General features: G+C 33.2%; 1 protein-coding gene across 2 annotated transcripts; it reads left to right on the top strand.

Annotated features, from left to right (window-relative positions):
- Nucleotides 1-15,750: 15,750 nt before the first annotated feature.
- LOC143558350 (cytokinin riboside 5'-monophosphate phosphoribohydrolase LOG8-like) lies at nucleotides 15,751-18,064 on the top strand. 2 transcript variants are annotated; one of them, XM_077047196.1, is made up of 7 exons: nucleotides 15,772-16,010; nucleotides 16,691-16,788; nucleotides 16,875-16,905; nucleotides 17,223-17,322; nucleotides 17,395-17,465; nucleotides 17,575-17,718; nucleotides 17,790-18,047. In XM_077047196.1, the coding sequence occupies exons 1-7, from the start codon at nucleotides 15,900-15,902 to the stop codon at nucleotides 17,868-17,870; spliced, it is 636 nt and encodes a 211-aa protein (XP_076903311.1). In that variant the 5' UTR covers nucleotides 15,772-15,899; the 3' UTR covers nucleotides 17,871-18,047. The 2 variants fall into 2 exon arrangements, with proteins under 2 accessions (XP_076903310.1, XP_076903311.1); XM_077047195.1 differs by having other exon boundaries at nucleotides 15,751-16,010; nucleotides 17,223-17,465; nucleotides 17,790-18,064.
- The last annotated feature ends 4,902 nt before the right edge of the window (nucleotides 18,065-22,966 follow it).

Below are 22,966 nucleotides of genomic sequence, written 5' to 3'. Positions count from 1 at the left end.
TTCAGATTAACACAATCACAAAACGTTTATACAACGTTTAAGACCAAAATTAAAGAATAATGTCAATAGAAAAATATAGAATGATACAAAGAACTGCAAACGCTTGTCAAACGCTTAAAAAATCAACGGTTACATTTTTACAATAATTAAAACCTAAAACGATTACAAGAATCATAAAAAAACACCTGATTTCTCGGTAATCTGAGGTCTGTCTTGGTTTTCTTTTGATCTTCGTTCCTTGCTCAAAGCAGATGATTTAGGGTTATTCGATTTCTCCATCTTTATTCCGCCTCTATTACTTCTGATTTACGCTTGAATGTAGTGTGGTTCAGTTGATTTACAGTAGTTTGTGAGTACGCTTAATCGTCGCCGGGTTCAGCTAATTATTGGGAGTGATTTTAGGGATGTTTATAGAGATTATTTGACGATCTTACCCTTTTAGAAGAATTCAGGCGTGTATTTTAAATTTTTGATCGGACGCTTGAAGTTGTCACGTATCCATAGTATGATAAGACATTATTGTACAGTAACTACTCTCTTATATACACCAAGGGGAAACCCTAAATTAGCAAGTAAGAGTAATTTGGTCCATCAACAATAATAAAAAAGTATAATTTAATTATTTTGATCTATTATTATATAAATGATACTGATGACCATATATATATATAGGGAAAAGATCCAATACAATAATACATTAACATACAATAGGTACGCGAATCCATTTTTTCACGAAATCGATCCATGAAATCACATCCAAACATCCTCGCAATCGTCAATACATATCCAATTAATCATTGGTTCACCGAAAAAACTGTTTTGGATGGTTAATAGATCAATTTTTCACTTTTTTCATGACAACCATTTTTGAGCGTTTTTTGAGCGTTTTAGGTTTTTGACTGAGTGTTTTAGGGTTTGGTTGAGTGTTTTTTGAGTTGTTTTTTTGCCTTTAAGTGTCTCGCGTACCTATCATACGTTAAGGCATTAGCGTACAGTATCTCTACCCTATATATATATATATATATAGGGGTGGGTTACTGTACAATAATCAGTTATCGTACATTAGGTACGCGACTTCCTACACCACCTATTCTAATTGAAATTAAAACTGCTTAGTGGCATAATTGTAATTTACCTAAAAATACTTAACGCATGCCCATCAAAGTCCACCATCGCGACCATCGTCTACTGTCATGAGCACCACCATCGTCCGTCACCACCATCGATCGTTGGTCATAGGTCAGTTAAGCAATTTCCAATTGAAATTGTTGATGAACTTAATTGATCAATTAACCTTGAAATTGATCCAATTAATCATCAATTTGAAGCTTTCTCGATCAATTTTGAGTTTTGAGTTATGGGTTTTGACATTGAACGTATTAACATTAAGTTTATACGATCTGTTTATACGTTCTGTTTAAACATATTATACGTTCTGTTTAAACGTTCAGAACATAATCAATTATACTTTAAAAGTTCAGTACAAAAAGTTTATACGTTCTGTTTATACGTTTTTAAATAATGTTGTTTATAAGTTCAGTACAAATATTATGTTTAAACGTTCTGAAACAAAACGGAATACCTTTAAACGTTCTGACCGAAAAAGAACATCTTTAAACGCTCTAATACATTCAAAGAAGATTTGGGTGTTCAAAAAAGTATTGAAGTTCTGATAAAGTTTAGAAGTTCTAAGAAGTTCTGTGTGTTCAAACTGGTAAAGTTTAGAAGTTCTGGATGTTCAAAACTAATAAAGTTTAGAAGTTCTAAGAAGTTCTGGGTGTTCAGAACTTCTAAAACTAACAAAAAAAAAATTAAACACCTGTAAACATGAAATTGAATATTGAAATCACTTTATATAATCTCATAATTATCAAACAATCGTCAATCGACCGTTAATTTGATCATTGATTCAATCATATGAACAAAAAATGGAAGTCTGCAACTGGGTTTACTCAAAACTCAAAATTGATTAATTGAAACTTCAAATTGATGATTAATTGGACCAATTTCAAAGTTTAATTGATCAATTAGTTCAACAATTTCAATTTTAATTGGTCAATTTTATCAACTGACCTGTGAAAAAGGCGTGACGAGGAAGATGGTCTTCACGACGGTACCGTCGACGGTCACGACGGTAGATGCAATCATTGGACGGTGACGGTGAAGGCGTACGAAATCGATGGAGCAGTGGAGCAGAGGATCAGAAACGGTCACATGTTTTTTGAAAATCGATGGTGAAGAAACTCGCGTAACTATTGTATGATAAGGGATTATTGTATTTGATCCTTTATCTATATATATATATATATCCATATATTTATTCTTATATTCTACCACTTGACCGAATAATCATTTATTATAAGCATTAGATTAGCCTGCGGATTTTAACACTAATTTTAGCTTTAAACTCAAACTTGAGGAGAAATGCAGACAATGAATTGAACATCACCTCAAGGCTCCCATTAATCATGCTGCAGTCCTTGTTTAAAACCTAAGTAGTTATGATCAAAATTTTATAAGTAAACCCTTCAAATATTTGATTTGTATATTAACTTGTCTATATGTCATTACGCATGCAAAACATAATAAGAGAAATACAAAATTAAAATTGAGAAAATTTAATTAAATAAAAACGTAAGTAAGTACAATATGCAATTTAATAAGGTCTTCGGTAAATCCCATATTAGAAACATGATCTTCAAAAACTTTAGGTGGGAGACCTTTAGTCATCAGATCCGCTAGCATATTATTTGTACTAATACACTCAATACAAAGTTTATTTTCCTCAACTCGTTCACGCGCAAACAAATACTTTGTATCAGCATATAAACCAACTCCAGTTGAACTGTTACTGTTCGAGAAACTAATGACAGCTGAATTATCACAATAAAGCTTCAATGGAATGGACTGGAAATGGAATTGACTATTTTTAGTCCAGAGATCAGATTTTTAAGCAAGATTCCATGATATGTTGCATTATAAACAACTATATATTCTGTCATCATAGTGGAAGTTGTTAATTGTTGTTGATGACTCCCCCACGAGTTACGCCTGCCTAATAACATAAAGATATACCCCGAAGCGGACATATTGTCATCTTTGCATTTAGCAAAGTCAGAATCAAAATAACCTACCACTTCTAAATTATCACTTCTTCTATAAGTCAGTATGTAGTCTTTCGTCCTTTGCAGATAGCGAAGCACCTTCTTAGTTGCAGTGTTTAAGGCCAGGATTAGTCTGATAACGGCCTAACATTCCTGAAATATAATCAATATTTGGACTAGTACAAATTTGAGCATACATAAGGCTCCCGACTACTGTTGAATAAGGTATCATTCTTTTTTGCGCCTTTTCAACCTCTGTTTTTGGACATTGAAATGCACCGAAAATGTCTCCTTTAACTAAAAGAGTTGCAGTTGGGTTACAATATTGCATGTTGTAGTGAGTAAGGGCACGATCAATGTAGGCTCTTTGAGATAACCCTAAGATCCCTTTGTGTCTGTTTCGGTGAATTTCGATTCCAATAACATAAAAGAAGGGGTTAAAACAGGGGGTAATGTTTTCAATGAATTTGAGCGTAATTTGAATGTAGTTTATTTTTAATGAATTTGAGTGTAATAGTATCAATGAACTACAATCAACAAGTGTAATTGTAGCGTATTGATTGCATATGACAAATTGACAATGTTGAAGATAATATATTGGTGAAGACCTGCATCGGCTAAATATTGAATTTTTGGAGTGTTTCACTGAAAGCCATGGAGAAATTACATATTGAATCACTAAAAAATATCACTATTATAACATCTGTGGTTCAATATAGCCTGAGCATTACATTTAAATATGAAGATATTTTACAAAACTGATCCTTTAAGTGTATATGTAATTTGAGCGTTTAATTACAAAAACTGATCCTTTGAGCGTAACTGTAATTTGCTCGATCAACCCTTTAATAATATGATTCGTATGACTATTTTTAATTCCACATATCTTATTTCAGTTCTTTTTGTTTTTCGAACAACCGATTCCCATCTACAATCAAATTTTTTGAAAAAACCTTTAATATTGGTTGATTTAAGGAAAAAAACTATTCGTGAGTTTGTTCGTCAAATAAATCTTCATGGAATACACTCAAAATTTGAATCTAATGGAAGCTGAATTGATAAAAAATACAAAAGTGGAAATACACCAACAATAACTGAACTCATATACACAAATTCTCCAATTTTCAACTTAAATAATATTACGATCTTACTAATCTATTAAATCAATGCAATTCTTTCACATGGCATTCTACTAGCTTGTCCATCTAAGCCTCCAACTCACCATATTTCCATTCTAAGAGTCTCTCTAATGATGTCACGTGTCATATTAACCACAAACCCAAAAAAACATAACCCGCTCCATTTTCCATAACCCACAACACCAATGCAACGAGTCATTTTTCTCTCTAACCTCTTCACGAACATACCAACCCTAATTCCGCCGCTCATATTCAACTCTAATTCCGGCGGTCATATTCCGACTTCTACATTATTCACCATCAATTTTTTAATCTACCATGTTATTCTTCACTTCCATAGGTGGACAGGTATCCAATCGTTTGGATTCCGTTCAATTCATCGTTTGTCAGAGGAGATGTGATAAGGTTTTTTTTTCCTCAATTGATGATTCTTATAACAGATCTATTCTCCGATGAATATATTAAAGGTAATTAACAATCCATGCTTGCGCATATTGTTTTAATAGTATAGTAAGATCCGATGAATATATTCCGGCCACTTTGTTTTGTTATAATATCCGATGAATATATTCCGGTCACTTTGTTATAAGCATATTTTTATGTTTAATAAGATTATCCGGTGAATTTGTTAATTTTTTTGTTTAGTGAATATTCATAATTGAATTTCCGAACAAATTCTTAATTGTTTTCCGGTCAATTTTTTATTGTTTTGTTTGTCCAATTCTAAAATTTTTCGGCTAGTTTTTTATTGTTTTATTTGTTCAGTTCTAAAATTCTGTCTACTTTATGTTTTTCTTCCGTCCAATTTTTTATTTTTTTTCTTTACTAAATATTAAGAAACATAATTTCCGTCCAATTTTTAATATTTTTTCGATCAATTTTGATTCAGTACTCTTTAATGTTTTATTGGGTTATGATCTTTAATCTTTAATTTAATATTCCAAGAATATTAATTATAAAATTACTAATTTTTTATTAACATTTACTAATTATAAATATACTAAATTTACTAAACTAAATATAATATTGATCTTTAAAATTAAAATACATATTGACTTATAATATTCATCTTCCAAATATAATTTATTCTAGAATTTAATAAAAATATTAATGTACATAAATGATTCCATTATTAGTTGACCTTTTGACTATAATTTGAAATTCAGATTCAAATTATTACTGACTATATTTAAAGTTTTGACTAAATTAGCTATAATTAAGGAAATAATTTATGTTTTTATATAATATTAAATAAAATTATATAACCGTATATAATCATAATGTTTATAAATTTTTATTAATATTTACTGAATTATAAATTTAGTAAATTTACTGTAAGGCCCCGTTACCGGTAACCCTACTTTGGTGTTGGATTTACTCATAAACACAGTTCTAAATATCAGAGTTAATTAAAACTTTACGCGGAATATAAAACTTTCATAAAACATTACATAGTCAAACCATAACTTGTCTTAAAACAACATCTTGTCTTTCAAAATAAACAAAACATTAAAACTTAAACGTCTTGAGTCTTCCGATGCTAGCCTCTTATTCAATGCCACGTGTCCCCTCAAGCGAGCTGCCTCATTCTACTCACCTGCGTGCATACTAAAAGTCAGCTACGCTGAGTGAGTTCTAGTTAATCACGTATCGTATAATACATACACTTACCTTTAATCATGCATCCGAAGATACATAGTAGTTACTTTACTAACTTACTTTCATTACATAATTTCATACATACATTCATACTTTATTACTTTCATACTATATAATTACTGACCATTCTATCTCAGATATTATTAAGGTCTGGTCCCTCTTTCCTTTGTCTATCTCAGATATTATTAGGGTCTGGTCCCTTTCTTGTCTATCTCAGATGTTATTAGGGTCTGGTCCCTTTTTTCTTTCTCTATCTCATATATTATTAGGGTCTGGTCCCTTCTATCTCAGATATTATTAGGGTCTGGTCCCTCTTTCTTCATCTTCGTACATACTGTCTTTACATACCCATAACATACATACTTTCTTTAATCATTCATACATATTCATATATTGTACATATATCTATCATACGCATTCATCTATCATAAACATACATCCCTTGTTAGCACGTGCAATACCCGAAGATCGTTCACGTACCGACAAGCTTTCACTACATACATTTAAGATATACATACATAACATATAAACCACATAAGGCATACACTTACCAGTTAAGGTAAGTGTATTAACTATCACATCGAGTATGCACACAGCCCCGAAAACATAACAAGGAAATGGGGCTAGAAACTCACCTAGATCCTGTTGCGTTCGCCGTTTATTGTAATTCCCTTCTTTAACTGAGAACGGCTAACTGTTAAGTATACATATTTTGTTAATTACCCGTATACTAAATTAAGTGGATTCTTTAGTTAACCTATGAATCATCTAAATTGGGCTTGTTTGTTTTAGTTCATGACAACGGCTAGTTTATCTTATGGTAGACGTGGGCTTACCTTTTAGGGGTTTAGTTAATTCAGGTCCACTCGTTCTGGCCCAAGGCCCAACCGAGAACGGTGTGGCCGAGAACTCCCATATTTGGCCGAAATCGTTGACCGAGAACTCCTATTTTCGGCCGAGAACCTTGACCGAAAACATAAGGTCACCGAGAACATTCTGGCCGAGAACTTTGTTGGCTGGCCGTTGACCGAGAACCCTAAGGGTTGACCATGAAATCCCTAAACTTGGCCGAGAATCCCTGCTGGCCACCTGTTGACCGAGAACCATGAGGTTTGACCAAGGACCTCAAACTTGGCCGAAAACCCCCAGCTCAGTTCATCCTTCTATCTTTTTCATTTCTATCATAGCCCAGTTACTGTTCTAAGGTTTTAAATCATAAACTTTAACCATTTTTCTTTACTATTCATATCCGTTTTAGACCCATTACCACCACGGCTCCGAGATCTATCCCGTTTTAGGCATAAAGCTTGGACCTTTACACATTTAAAACGTTCTAGGGTTCCTTTGTGAACCGTTTATACCTATGAGTCCATTTCATCCATTTTAAGCATCAAGTTTGCTACTTTATGACTTAACTAGACCCGATTCATTCTATGTTAAAGTTTCATGATCATTCGTTCATAAAAACATAAGCTTTAAGATCAAGCACAATCGTTTTTCTAGGTCACGGCTAGCTTGGTTATGAGCTTGGATCGTTTATCTAGCTTGAATAAGGATGATAAATCAATGATCTTGGCTCGTTTGATCTTGGATCTCACTCCCTATCTTGCGGCCGAAAGGAAGAGGGTGTGTGCGTGTTTAAGGTGTAAAATGGTTAAGATGGATGGAAATGGAAAGGATTAGGGTTTAAGGGGTATTTATACTCCCTTAAGCCCATGGACCAAAGGCTCATCTTTCCTTTTTAGTCCATGATTAATTTATCCAATTAGTTTACTTATCTTACCCTCTTTATTATTATTTACCGACTCAAGTAACTTGTCGTTATAAGAAATAATATAAATATTATTCGAAATTTGGGATGTTACATTTACTAAATCATAATAGTGATTTTTAAAATTAAACAAAAAAGTAAAATATTGATTTTCCAAATATAATCTATTCTAGAAGTTTCTAAAAATATTAATCTACATTAATTTAATCCGTTATTATTCCAGAATTTTATAATTTAATAATAATAATAATAATAATTGACATTTTTACAAAAATTTGAAATTCAAATATATTTAAAGGTTTGACTATAATAATAATAATTAATGAAAGAAATTATGTTTTTTATTATTGTTATTATTATTTCATTCCTAATTAAAGCATCGTATTATTATTAAATATTAAACGATTTTGATTAGCCTTAAATATTGAAATATAAAATTTATTATATAATAATACATTCTAAATATACATTTTGAATATAATCAATCGTTTATTTTAAGAAAAAAAAAGATTTACAATAAACCGCTTTAATTATATTCAAACTTATTGTTTAGTCAATATTCAGTTACGTACTATATGCTAATTGATATCATTTCAAATTTACAATTATACCTAAATTATTTCTAATCTATATTCAGTTATTATCTATAAATATATTGCCTTGATTTATGCATTTTGTTACATCTATTATTAAATTTCATTTATAACAATTTCTATGTTACAAACTTTAACAAAAATAAACTATTGTCCAATCAATATATAACGTACATGATGAGTAAGCAATTCTTGACACCATTTCCATCATCGACCCCATAACCTACCCTCTGCATATGTATGTAATGTAAATAACCAAATGACCCATTTTATTTTTGTTATGTAGTAGGCACGCGGTATTGTTAAAGATGACCCATTTGGATGTGATGCCACAAATATCTCCATTAGTTCATAGCAAAGGTTAAGGTGCGCATAACCCTCTATATCTATTAGTCATGTTGTGATGTATCATTCGATTATAATAACAAAAACAGTTCCATCTTGATTTATATTTTTTGTTTGGAACTTAATTGCATTTCAAAATTTTATTATCTTTATGTTCTTTTTGGTTTCTCGTGCAGAATGGACCTTGTGAAACAAATGCTGCAATTGAATTCTTTATGAATAACCTTCAAGTAAGTCTATAGATATCTGTATTATATTATTTACACTTTATTTGGTTTATTCTTATATTTGTTTAGCAAGTCTCCTAAAGCAAAGTTTTCCCATCGACCAAAATCTTTGCTCACATCTTTGGATATGTTATATGATGATATCATTAACAAGTAAGTCAAACTGTTTAGAGTTTCTAATTAGTTTATTTTGTAACTTTTAGATTTGTTACTTGTATTTAACAACTTTATTAATGTTAAATTGTTACCCATTATTAAACATGTTATTATGCTAATTGTATATTTAATTTGGATGCTATTGTTTTATTATATTTTCAGGTGGTGAAAAAAAATGAGTTTCTTTTGGTAGAATGTTTGAAGGAGTTGATGGTGGTTTAATATGAAAGAACATGTTTATGTCTTTTGTTGATGTTTTTTGGTTGTTCGACGTACATTAACTTATTGTAACTTTTAATATCTAGACAATGTAAATGGTTAACGTTTTGGTCCGAAAGTTTGAAAAAGTTTTGTGTTGCTTGAATTTGTTGTTTAAATTTATTATGTTTGTTAACATGTTTTTTCACCCGTGTATAACACGGGTTATACCCTAGTTAAGTAATATCCATATGCAAAATCAATTATAGTTTAGCTGAGGCTAATTTTTATTTTAGCATAAATTAGATTTAATTAAGTGTAATTGGATTGAGCGTAATTGAAATGAGCGTAATGTTGGTCTTCAATTATGTTCTTCAATTAACAAAGTGTATATCAGTTGAACCTAAACCCAATTGTTAGCGATCTGGAATTTGTGAGTTAACGTGAAACTCTAAATTGAATCCATTTTCAAAACCAATTGAAACTCTCAATTGAATCCATCTTCTAAACCAATTAAAAATTTCAATTGAATTGATGCCTCCCTGTTCGCCATTCCAAATTGACTGAAACCTTCAATTAAATTCAATTGGGTTTTGTTTAGAAACCGAGATTAGGTATAAGATTTTTTAGATTATGATCGATTAATGAACTGATTTGTAATCAATGAATTAGATCGCGAAGTTAGATTTAGATTATTTACAAAACTGCAACCGTGTGATTTTGAAATCGACGCTTAATCGTTTCGCGTACGTTTTTGTATGATAAAGATTATTGTATGATACCTTAACTCTCTCTCTCTCTCTATATATACATACATATATATATATATTCATAAAACTCCTTAAACATGTACAACTAACATTATTATTTACCTTTTATCTTAAAAGTTTTACATGAACCGTTCGTATACACGGAATTCTTACGAACAACAAAACCTGTTTAATAACCAAATAACTCACAAGAACTTTTGTGACTCAATTAGGGATGAGCATTTTGTTCCAAATACTCGTACTTCTACCGTACCCGTACACGTACCTGTACCCTTACCGATTTAGCCTATTCTGTACGGGTATTGCTACTCATTTTTGATGAATTTCGGTACAGGTACAGTCGGGTATAGTTACGGGTACATTTGGTATTTTGTACCTGTTTAGAATATATAGGAATTTAATTGGGATTCTTCATATTTGATATATAAAATAAATTTTCCAACCATGTTATTATTGAACAGTTACCAAACTGTTCTTAAATATTAAATAATATAACATCCAAGTCTCGAACAAACAAAAAAATTACTTAAATTGGGCGACCGAATTTTGTGTATTCAATACTATCTTATCATTAAATCGACAACCAATTTGGTACTTGTACTAATTTGGCACCTGTCACGTACTTGTGCAAGTACAGATACCCGGACAAATTCAAATTGCATGTTACTCGTACGGGTACTGGTTTCAATATCATCGAAGATTTGAAAATAATAAAGTACAGTGGTACAAAAACGGGTACCGTACCAAAATACTCGTACCTGTACCATACCAAAAAAATTGGTACGAGTATTTGTACATGCTTTTATTGATTATTGGTACGAGTATAAATACGGGTACGGATACAGATATTGTCTCAAGCTCTTCCCTAGACTCAATAAGTCAATCACACATAATGCCCACGACCGTCTACTTAGTCGACCTGAAAAGATATTAAAAAACACGCTTTATTATCTCTATAGAGTAAACACCAATGTTGGTGCCGCAAGCCTGTGATTGGGCCAAGTGGCGGCACCACATTGGTCCATTAATTTTGTTATTTTTTTTTGTTTTTAGTTTTAATACCATAAGCATAGTGATAATCGACCAAATGCCAATTTTTTTGGTTTCGGTAACGTAACTAACGTACTTGAAGCCGACCGAAGCTATAACAAACATGATGAAACGTCCGGGTTTTACCAACATCTGAGTTTTATCGACCGACGTCACCCCATTGGTCCACCTCAATTTTTATACTTTTTTGTTTTTTTATTTTCGATATTGTAACGAGCGTAACCGAGACATACCGAATTCATGCCGACGCTCGGGCGCGCCCATGATTGGGCCAAGTGGCGAGACCACAATTAAATTTATTTTTTTAATTTCGATACCATACGAAACGTAACGGTAACTGACCGAAAACCAGTTTTATTTTTTTTTGTTTTTGTAACATTTTAAAATGATTCTAGTATTAAATAAAGAAAGTTACGTTTAGTTATCGAGTGTTAATAATTAATTTATGCTAAATAAAGAAAAGATCATGGATTGGGATTAAATAAGATGGATTAAAGGGTAATGGGCTTTAGGTCCATGGGCCTTGGGGAATATAAATATTCTCTTAAACCAACCTAAAACCCTAAACCCTCATTTCTTTCCATCCTAATCTCTACACACTCAAAAACACACACATCCTCCACCTCACACGGCCGCGAGAGAGAGAACGGGATCCGAGACCAAAATCGAGCCAACCATTATTAGATCTTCGATATACGAGCTAGATACGAGATAACCACGCAAACCGAACACATAAAGGTAAGATTTCGATCTTAAAGTTCATGTTTTTATAGACGGTTTGCCATGAAACTTTAAACGATAATAGATCGGATCTAAACGAAGCGTAAAGTAGCGAACTTGATGCTAGGACGAACCTAATAAAGCCTTAAACATGTACGGTTCGTTTAAGATAAACCGTAGATCTTGTATTGAACGTCCTTAAGCTTAAAGGTCCAAGCTTTATAGTATATACGGGATATATATACGAACGAAAACGGTTAGGGAACGTTAGTGGGTGATGTCGAACCATAACAAGGGTATTAAAATCGCCAAAATGCTTGATAAAAACCAAACCCGTAGCTGAACTGAATAACTTCGCCTGCAAAGCTTAACTTCGCCTGCAAGCTTAACTTCGCTTCCAAGCAAGTTCGCCTAAAGCCAAGTTCGCCTAACTGTAACTTCGCCTGGTGATAAGTTCGCTCAATGCTTAACTTCGCTTAATGTTAAGTTCGCTTAACACTAAGTTCGCTTACAGTAAGTTCGCTTAATGTTAAGTTCGCTTAACACTAAGTTCGCCTACAGTAAGTTCGCTTAATGTTAAGTTCGCTTATTGTTAAGTTCGCTTAATGATAAGTTTGCTGGAGTTAGCAAATTAGAAAATAAATTAAAAACCTAATGAAAAATGTGTTAAGACAGCTAGACCCCAGCCAGGGGCTCTGCCCCTTGGACCCTGCTAGGGGCTGCCGCCCCTAGACCCCGCTGCCAGGGGCGCTGCCCCCGGACCCCCGTTCGTTGTGGGTTATATAAAGATAGAAATACAGCATGAGTAGTAGTAGTTAATTGATACATGTAAATATTATACAGTTAGCCGTGCACAGCTCAAGAAGGGAATAACGATTAACGGAGAGCGTAACAGGATTCAGGTGAGTTTCTAGCCCCACTTCTGTGTTATGTTTTCGGGGCTGTGTGCATACTCGATATGTTTGTTAATACACTTATCCTAAGTGATAAGTGTATGCCTTATATGAATGATGTGCAATGTATGAATGATTGCTTGTTAGTACGTGAACGATCTTCGGATATTGCACGTACTGTCAGGTCGTAGTGTTACGTATAAGGTAAGTATAATGTATTTGCTTATATGTATGAATGCGATAAAGTTAACAAACGAAGGAAAGGCATGGTTGTATGGTAACGAAGAGGGACTAGACCCTAATAATATCTGTGATGTTAGGGACCAGACCCTAATAATATCTGTGATGTTAGGGACCAGACCCTAATAATATCTGTGATGTTAGTGACCAGACCCTTATAATATCTGTGATGTCAGGGACCAGACCCTTATAATATCTGTGATGTCAGGGACCAGACCCTTATAATATCTGTGATGTCAGGGACCAGACCCTTATAATATCTGTGAGGTTATAGGGCGAAAGGCTCTTTAAAACGTATGATTATGTATGTAAAGAAAGTATGAAGGTAAGAATGAAAGTATATGCACTTATGTGTGTATGAAAGAAAGTTAAAAGGTTAAGTATGAAATGTAAGAAGGTATTGTATGAGTACGTGATTAACTAGAACTCACTCAGCGTAGCTGACTTTTAGTATGCACGCAGGTGAGTAGAATGAGGCAGGTAGCTTGAAGAGGACACATGGCAGAGTTGGACGAAGCTGGCATCTGAAGATTTTGCTATGATGTTTTATTTTAAAAGACTATGTTTTGTTTTTAAATGACTATGAATGCTCGATAAGACAAGAATTATGGTTATGGAATGTAATGGTTTGAATGTTTTTAATGTTCCGCGAAGGTTTTAATTAACTCTGATATTTAGAACTGCGTTCATGAGTAAATCCAACACGAAAGTAGGGCTACCGGTAACGGGGCCTTACAGTTTTAGTTTCGATACCGTAACTAACATAACTTAACCAACCAAAACTGTAACAAACATGATGGAAACACCCGGATTTTACCAACACCCGAGTTTTATCGACCAACGTCACCCCATTGGTCCACCTCAATTTTTATACGTTTTTTATTTAGTTCCGATGCCGTAACTAGCGTAACCGAAACCGACCGAATTCATGCATAATTACCGCCTAGACGCTCGGGAACAACAACGCTTGGGTTTTACCACCTCCCGGTTTTACCGACCGAATAAATGTCATTTTAATTATTTAATTTTTTATATGTTAATTTGATAAATTTAGTTGGGTTTCAACGGTTGTAGTTTACCAACATTGTCTATACCGTAACGAACGTAACCAATGATGACCGAATTCATGCTGACTAATCGTCGTAGCGCTCGGGTATTACCAATGGCCGGGAACTAACGGCCCGATTTACCGACCGAATAAATATGCTAACTTTTTTATGATACGCTATACAAGTACCGCTATTTCTTTTTTGTTTTTAGTTTAAACATGTTAATTTGACAACTTTTTCTAGGTTTAGTTCTGGTACCGTAACGAATGTAGCTAATACCGACCGAATTTGCGTTGACACGCCAGTACCACCCCTGACTTTTCCAACGATTTTATTTTTTAGGTTTAGTTCTGGTACCGTAACGAATGTAGCCAATACGACCAAATTCGCGTTGACATGACGGTACCAAACCTGGATTTTTCAACAAATTTCACCGCGCAACAAACGGGTTAATCACTAGTTATAAACATGAACCAAATGAAGTAACGACATAACCAAAAGGGAAAAGGGTCCACATGTTTATTTATTTATTCTTTTTACTTTTACTTCGTTGGCCCGCTAGCTCCCAATACTTGATTAGTACAGCCCTCAGTCATCAAATATAATTGTTCCAAGTGTAGAACAATTCAGAACTGATGCAATAATAATTATATAAACTATTAAATCGAAATTAGAATATGTTTTTAAGTTAGATCTATCTAAAACATTATTTAATTCAAACTTGAAAAATAACTGAGCGGGTTCAAGTCAGCTAGTCAGACCGATTTCCTTTGATTTTAATATAGTTGTGAAATATTTATGTTTTAGATGGCATGTAGATGAATTATGTCTGACAAAACATTAAAATAGTCTCCCACCTCTATTTGGACCTATTATTTATTTATTTGATGGTTTAAATATATTAAATTTAAATATAAAAAAGGATATTGAGAAGAATGCAATCCTTACCAGAGAAACAAAGAGAGATTTCGGGACACACGAGACAACCATCCCGCTCGGGATGACATTTCTTCAATACTGCAGCCCACATGGCGATGTTCCTGCCGATACTGACTCAACCCTACCCACATTTGATCTTAACACCATTTAATAGTTTTGGGTGTGTCATCTACTTAAAATAACATAATAATATTATTAATAACAAAATAATATTAATAATAATGGGGAAGGTTCATGTACATTTTACTCTTAACATGAGAACGTAGAAAATAATAATAATTTATAAAAAAATTAGAACGTAAGAAACAATACCAATCTACATAAACAATGATTTATAATAACAAAGAAAAAAAACCTAAATATTACGACAAAAGAATCAAAATCAAGAACAAAATAATAAATACCAACAAATACTTGTAACAGCAAAAGAAAAAAAATCTAATAATAACAACAAAATATAAATCAATTAATACTTATAACGTCTCATAATCGAAAATTAGTAAATACGAACAAAAAATAACAGCAAACACCTATAAAAATAAACCTAATGATAACAGCAAATTAGTTCTCAATATTTTCATATTAAGAATAAAATGTATTTGATCATGTTTCTAATAATAATAATAATAATAATAATAATATAGTGGACTAAGTTCAAAATATGTGAAAGTGAGAGGTATGAACATTGAAAAGTGAAAGAAACAAAAGAGTTTAAATAAATATGATTCTCGAGTGGGACAACCCCCATTTCAGAATAATAACTTGCGATGATGGACAAGTTGAAAAGAAAGTTTATTCTTATTAAATTACCTTTTTTGCTGTTTTTTATTGTTTCCGTAATTAGATATTATTATTTACCAGGTGTTGAATCCAACATGTGGGCTTTCCCTTCGTCATATACGCTGAAAATTGAATTTCCAACCTATACTATACTATAATGATTACTATTATTATTATTATATCTTCCAATATAATATATTAGTTTGTAATCTCAGTAAACAAGATAAATGTTCAAACTTTGATTACCCTTAATATTATTTGTTGAAATGGAAGGAGGTTCAAGCAGCAAGTTCAAGAAGATTTGTGTCTTCTGCGGAAGTCAACCGGGTCATCGCCAAGTCTTCAGTGTTGCGGCTACTGAATTGGGAGATGAATTGGTCAATTCATTCATTTCCTTTTCCTTTTTTATTTTTAATATTTTTTTCAATTTGCATTCCATGTGTTTGATGAAATGTCTAGTAGAACGTGGTTTCTTTTGAAATTGGATTTTAGATTTTATGATTGAATGTTGTGGATAGGACTTCGTGGAGACGTAGGATTAGGGTTGAGGACTTTTGGGAGGGTGGTTATGTGTAGGACCTAGGAGACTTAGAGATTTTATTAGACTGTTGGTGGCCTTTTGTTTTACGTGTTGTTCTTATACTTTTTTTACGTTGTTTCGGTTATTGGTAGCTTAATTGTGATTTATTTTGTGTACTGTTCATGCATATATTGTTCGTGTTGTTTAGACATGTGCACCTTGTGTTTCTAATTTACTTTTCATGTCCGTGCATCGTTATTGGAGCCGAGGGTCTTACTGGAGGATGATAGAGGTATGGTTTGCCTACATCTACCCTCCCCAGACCAGCAGACCCTTCCAATAACGTTGCTATGCGTGAGATTTTACTAGGTATGGTTGTTGTTGTTTTCTGATCGAGTGTTGTCATAATTTTATGGTTAATTACTATAAGAACCATCTGTATGATTAAACGGCTCAATTGGTGTTGATTTTTGCTTCATCAAGTTTTAATGTCTTGTTTTTTTGTTTTAAGTTTTGTGATTGTTTTGTTAATTATAGGTTAATAGGAAGATAAACTTGGTATACGGTGGTGGAAGTGTTGGCTTAATGGGTATGGTATCTCAGAGAGTTTATGATGGAGGTTGCCATGTTCTTGGGTAATATACACAAACATCAATTCTTGTTCTGTTCTCTAATTTTAATGCTGGTTTTAACAAAATCATTGGTTCTTATTCACTTGCAGGGTTATTCCCAAAGCTCTTGTACCACTTGAGGTATTTCCCTTATAAATTTTGAATTTTTTAGTTTGTTTTAAATCTTTCTTGTCCTTGTTAGTGTTTCTTTATTTAGTATCTTACATTCTTGAGGTTAAGTATGTAGCAGTTTGCAGAGGTTGTGTGACTACATGCTAATAGTTTGAAAAAAAGATAGTGCAAAATAAAAGATCATATAAGCATAATAATATGACAACACATGTGTAGTTTGTAGTTTTGATAGTTCTGTGCTAGCAAGATCATTGTCTATTATTCAATATATTTTTTGTATGCATCTTTTTTGTTGAATTATAGCCTCAATTTGCTAATTTTGGTAGATATCTGGTGAAACTGTTGGAGAAGTACGGATTGTTTCAGATATGCATGAAAGGAAAGCTGAAATGGCCCGAGAATCCGATGCCTTTATTGCACTTCCTGGTACATTTATAACCGTGTTCAAATTTTTTAACTTTTTACCTGAAATTGTATTCATGGTGCCACATGTTTCAGGAGGTTATGGTACCATGGAGGAAGTTTTAGAGATGATCACATGGTCACAACTTGGAATTCATAAAAAACCAGTGAGTTGTCATTTGTATTGTTTGAGAAACAGTAGTGGCAGTTTTGACTCGTTTACTTATGAAGTTATGAAAGTTATTCATATTTAACAATAATCATTTATATGCTCAGGTTGGTCTCTTAAATGTTGATGGATATTACAACAGTTTACTTGCATTATTTGACAATGGAGTCAAAGAAGGTTTCATAAAGCCAAGTGCTAGGGACATTGTTTTATCAGCCTCAAATGCAACAGATTTATTGACTAAAATGGAGGTATAAAGAAATTTAACTATAGTATTTTACTCTTATCTATCCGTTTATTTCATTCGTTGTTCTGGTTACAGCAATACAAGCCTGAGCATGATCATGTTGCGCCTCACGAGAGCTGGCAGATGGAGCAACTAGGGAACTATCCAAATAAATGAACATAAACCAAATTGGTTTCATTCAACTTTTAATTTGTTGAGTTTGAAAGGGCTGACTTTTGTTTGATGAATATCTTCTTAGCAGGTTTGATTTTATGTACTCGTTTTCATTAGTGTGGGTTTGGTTGTGCTAGAAAAGATATTAGCTGTGATGGTTTTCCTTTCTATTCCCTGTTTTAATTTGAAAGCTCGAAAATAATCTTTACGAATCATACTCTAGTTAAGTAAGATCAAGATGTTTTGACTTTGACAAACTCAGATTGTGTTCAAGCTTCAATAAAAGGATGAAACCTGAATTGTTATCAAACAACACCATAATTCATATGGTATTAGAATAACATAGCAGAGATAATATATTCGCGAACTGATATGAATTTGTATCAGTATCTCAATTTCAATTCAAACATGGGTTTGATTCACACTCCATGTTCTGAGAAATCTTTACCATCCGAAAAGAGGAAAAAACGGAGTCTTTGTCTAAAGAAATGCGTTGAGAAAGGGCAGATGTATAGAACTTTTCAACGAGATAGTGCTTATTCAACTCTCTCAAAATGGAATCTATTCCAAACATATATGCCATGGTTCCTTACTTCGACAGGGTACAGATATCTAAAGTTTTTATTTTTAGATACAATTCGGTCGGTATCGGGTTACGACACCGATACTAAACCAAAATGTAAACTGATCAACAAAACTGACGGCAAACAAAAAAACCCCACGCGTTGCGAACGCGAAACCGAAGCGAATTCAGACAGTGATGACATTAAAAAAACAAAAACCGCGAGTTAGAGCATTCACATTAAATCCTCTATCTCTAAATCTAAAATTACACTAAAAATAACTACATTTTCTATCTTATTTTAAATTAAATAATATTTTTTCTACATTTATCATTACCAGTTCTCCTTTCTTCACTCATAATCACTTTCAAAGTATATTAAAAAAATTATTTGGTGTGAACAATAACTTTTCAAATATACAGAAAAATCAATGTATTTCTCTCTTCTTCACTCATAACATCTTAAACCACTCTATATATTATAAAAACTTCACTCACATTCTTTGATGGATTGAGTGTGTGTGCTCTTACGATTACGATTTAACGGAAGCTTAGACCCATATGCAACTAACATAAAAAAACACGGGGAACCAAAAAATAAAACACAAACCAACGTGTTGTGACCGTGAATCGATATGGATTCGGCCAATATTGATGGTGTCGATACCAAATCATAAAAAAACACAAAATATTTTAAATTTTAAAAGGAAAATGCCTTCAAAAAACAAAAAATAAATAAAATAAAAATTGTTGAGGGGGTGTCCAACCATGTCCAGTAAAGTAGATTAATAATGTGCTTGCGGCAACCAGCATTACTTTTCTTTCTATATTAATTATGTAGTGTTTGGTATGCAAGAATGGAGGATGGAATGGAATGACCTATTGTGAGTGAATGGAGAAAAATATGCTTGGTTGATCAAAGGAATGAAATAACTCATTACCTAGTTCATTTTATTTTCTCTAAAATACCCCAATTTCATTCCCTCCATACCCCCATATTTTTTTTCATTCCATTCTCTCCTTCACCCTACATCATCTCCACCACCCTCCCACCACCACCCACCATCAACACCCACCACCACCACCTAACATCGCCGCCACCTGCCACCAATCACCACCATCGCCATCCACCTCTGCCACCACCCACCTCCACCAACCATCACCATCAGTGCCAGCCACCCAGCACCACCAGCCGCCCACCGTCACCACTGTCCACCACCGCCACCAACCACCACCATCGCCGTCCACCACCATCACCATCAGTGCCTACCACCCCCTGCATCCATCAACCATCGCCCCACCATTACACCCGCCGCCCACCACTACCTCTACTGTTACTGCCACCACCCACCCCACCTGCACCCCACTACTACCACCCACCTCCAACCACCATTATCTCGTTGCCCACCACCACCCGCCATCGCCAACCATCATCACCGCCCACCAATGCACGACCACCACCTACCTCCCACCATCACCACTCACTACCATTTTAATTTTTTTCATTTTTCCAACCTACCAAACAATGCAAAGTAATGATTCATTTCATTCCCATGTGGTAACCAAACATTTCACTGGAATGGTAATAACTCATTCCATTCCTTTGTCCATTCCATTACTACGTTCATTCCATTCCGTCGTCCATTTCATTACCTCATATCAAACAGACCCTTAATCTTTTTTTGAATGATGTCTATAGTAAAGTTCAGTACCAAAGCTCGCGCATTGTAGCAGCCTAACAAGGTTGTAAGAGGGTACATACGAGAATGCATTTGTTACTTGGTATATTGATGAATTAATATTAATCATCTATGATTTAACTTAAACAATGGTAAAAAAAAGAGCAACTCACATGATTAACTAAAGATGTCTACGCTTAAAAATTAACTTTAATTATTATGTAGTTACATAAAAAAATAGTAAAGTATTTTGACTAATTTTGAAATGACACAAAATTTATGTATTTAGATAATTATCATTTAAATTACATTCAATATTTAAATGTATTAATTTGATTTGAATGCTAATTAATGTTGGACAACTTTTTATTGTAGGGTCGTGAGGTTTGTATTTCAAATAAAAGGAAAATTGCCAAGTCCATGTGAAGATGAATAATGCATGCATCCATAGTTTTATGTTATGTAAATTCTACGTGGACATGAAAGAGCCCATTAATAAAATCTTCGTAAGCACGTGATCTCCAAATGGTACAAATTAATCCATACAACTTACTTTAACAGACAATATAGTATTTAATCACAAGCATTATTTTATAACAATAAGATAAGTAAGTTAATCTGTAAGTTGTCTGTAACGATTATTAATTTTTAAAGATGTATCTTAAGTTAGAACTTTGTTTAAAACGTATATACACAATAACAGAACAAAATATACGAAAAATATGATTTAAAAAAACTTTGATAAAGTGATAACTCTATTAAAATTCAAGGGTGAGAACATAATTCGTTCGAAAAATTATTATTGAAGTTTCAGGATTAGAACTATTTACAATTCAAATATCATTATATAGAATATTGAAATAATAAGCTTAAGTTATTGTAACAGTTTTGTTGATGCCATTCTTTAAAAAAGAACATGACACATGCCATTTACTATATTGCATCTTTGTAATTATAAACGGGCAAATAGGTTAAGATTAGGCAATGACCACCTTTCAAGTTATTCAAAAACCTAATTAAACGAAATAGTTAGAGTAAAGTTATTTCACCACTTAAAGTTCTTATAGATAAAATGATTTGTTTACTTGCGAGTAATACTTAATTAATGTAGATTATTGATGATCAAATCCTTTTATTTTTGTGTTGATTGTTTCCACTTCTACATGGTTGATTTGTAAATATGTCATTGGTAATAATGGCTTGATATGGAATGTTTGTTTAGTTATTTGTGATGGATATAGGATGCTATAGCTTAATACAATAAATTTTATGTTTGAATATTTAATTAAGAATTTTTTATTTGTAACATCTGAGGTGGAAAATATGCTGCTTTTCCTTAAATAACTGACTGTCATTATGAGTGAGAAGTGCAACGTGCAACTCTATGATTGCAGGAGTTGTAACGTGTCTCTTTTTCATTGGTCGTGACAAGTCATCAATTGGTTGTAATAAATTTATGTAAGAAGATTTAGTTAAGACCCTAGGTTCCTAAAATCAAATGAGGAAAATCCAGGCTTTTCTTTGATGAACTGAACGTGACATTGTGGGGAAAAGTGCAAGGTGTCACTTTATGATTGCATGAATTGCAACGTGTCACTGTTTGATTGCCCGTGATAAGTCATCAAGTGATTGTAATAAATTTGTGTAGGAATATTTAGTTAGGGTCTTGGTTAATAAATTATAAGTGGAAAATTCAAACTATTGTTTAATGAATTGAACACGTCATTATGAGTTAAAGGTGCAACGTGCCACTCTATGATTGCACGAGTTGCAACGTGGCACTCTTTGATTGTCCGTGACAAGTAATTAGATGATGAAGAGTCTATGTGGCGTGCATTGTAAACCGATTGATTTGGGTATAAAACATGAAAGCGGGTGCCTAGAGATGTATATGAGTTGTGATTGTCGATTTAACACATTGAGATAGAAACAACACTCGAGAAATCTGTAAAATATATATCCTCATATTAGAAATTATTAATTGAAGTACTTGGATCTTCGAGAATTAGAGAAAGATCAATGAAGGTCCAATTTAACGTAGGATATTTGTTTTGGTTAAAAGTTCATTGTTACTCTCGCAGGCGGAGCATTATTTGTAGTGAACCATCATTGTCAATTGTAAGTTATGCTTGTCTATGGTATTGAATCCACATTGAAATGCATTTTTTCTTTAATGTTTGACCATGTTGTTTATAACTTCAATTGTTGTATTACCTACAGGGTGATAAGAAAGTCGAATACTTGGCTACTACCACCAAGTTTGATGATTTGCATTTTGTCGAGAAAGAGGATTGTAAGTCCATCTTATTGCTTTTACCATTTATTTATGCTCTTAGCCTCATATAATGCTCTTATCAAAAAGCCTAATCTCCTAACCTTGATGAAATCAATGTTGATTTGATAAGCAGATTACATGACGCACTGCGTATATAAATCCCGTCACTTCTTCCATAAGCCGCTTCATGGCAAATTGGGCATGGATTTTGTGGAGCAGATGGAGGGACCAATGGCTGTTTCTTCCGGTTCTTCATTTCGTGATGCCCTTCTGTTGGACGGTTGAAGAAATCACTAAGCTTCACGACTTCATCGATTTAAACCTTAGTCTTCATGTTCGATTATTTTGCTACACTAGAATATTCTAAAAACTGTAGTTACGATATCGTGTTCGTGGTTGACTTCGTGAAGTTGTTCAGTGTAAAGTTCAAGAGCTTGAGTCTAGGTTTCCTGCTTATTGATTTACCGTTAGGTTTTGCTAGGATTTGTGTAAGACTTGCAATGCTTTATTTAGCTTAACTTTTCGAGACGAATTCATGTTAAATGTTCTTGATGTAGAGTTGATGTTTCAATCCGTGTTTAAA

This window comes from Bidens hawaiensis, unplaced genomic scaffold, assembly GCF_021521415.1.
Source record: "Bidens hawaiensis isolate Kalapana, Puna unplaced genomic scaffold, B.hawaiensis_p1.1 tig00019441_1, whole genome shotgun sequence".
NCBI lineage: Eukaryota > Viridiplantae > Streptophyta > Magnoliopsida > Asterales > Asteraceae > Bidens > Bidens hawaiensis.
This window is presented reverse-complemented; position numbering and strand designations above follow the sequence as displayed.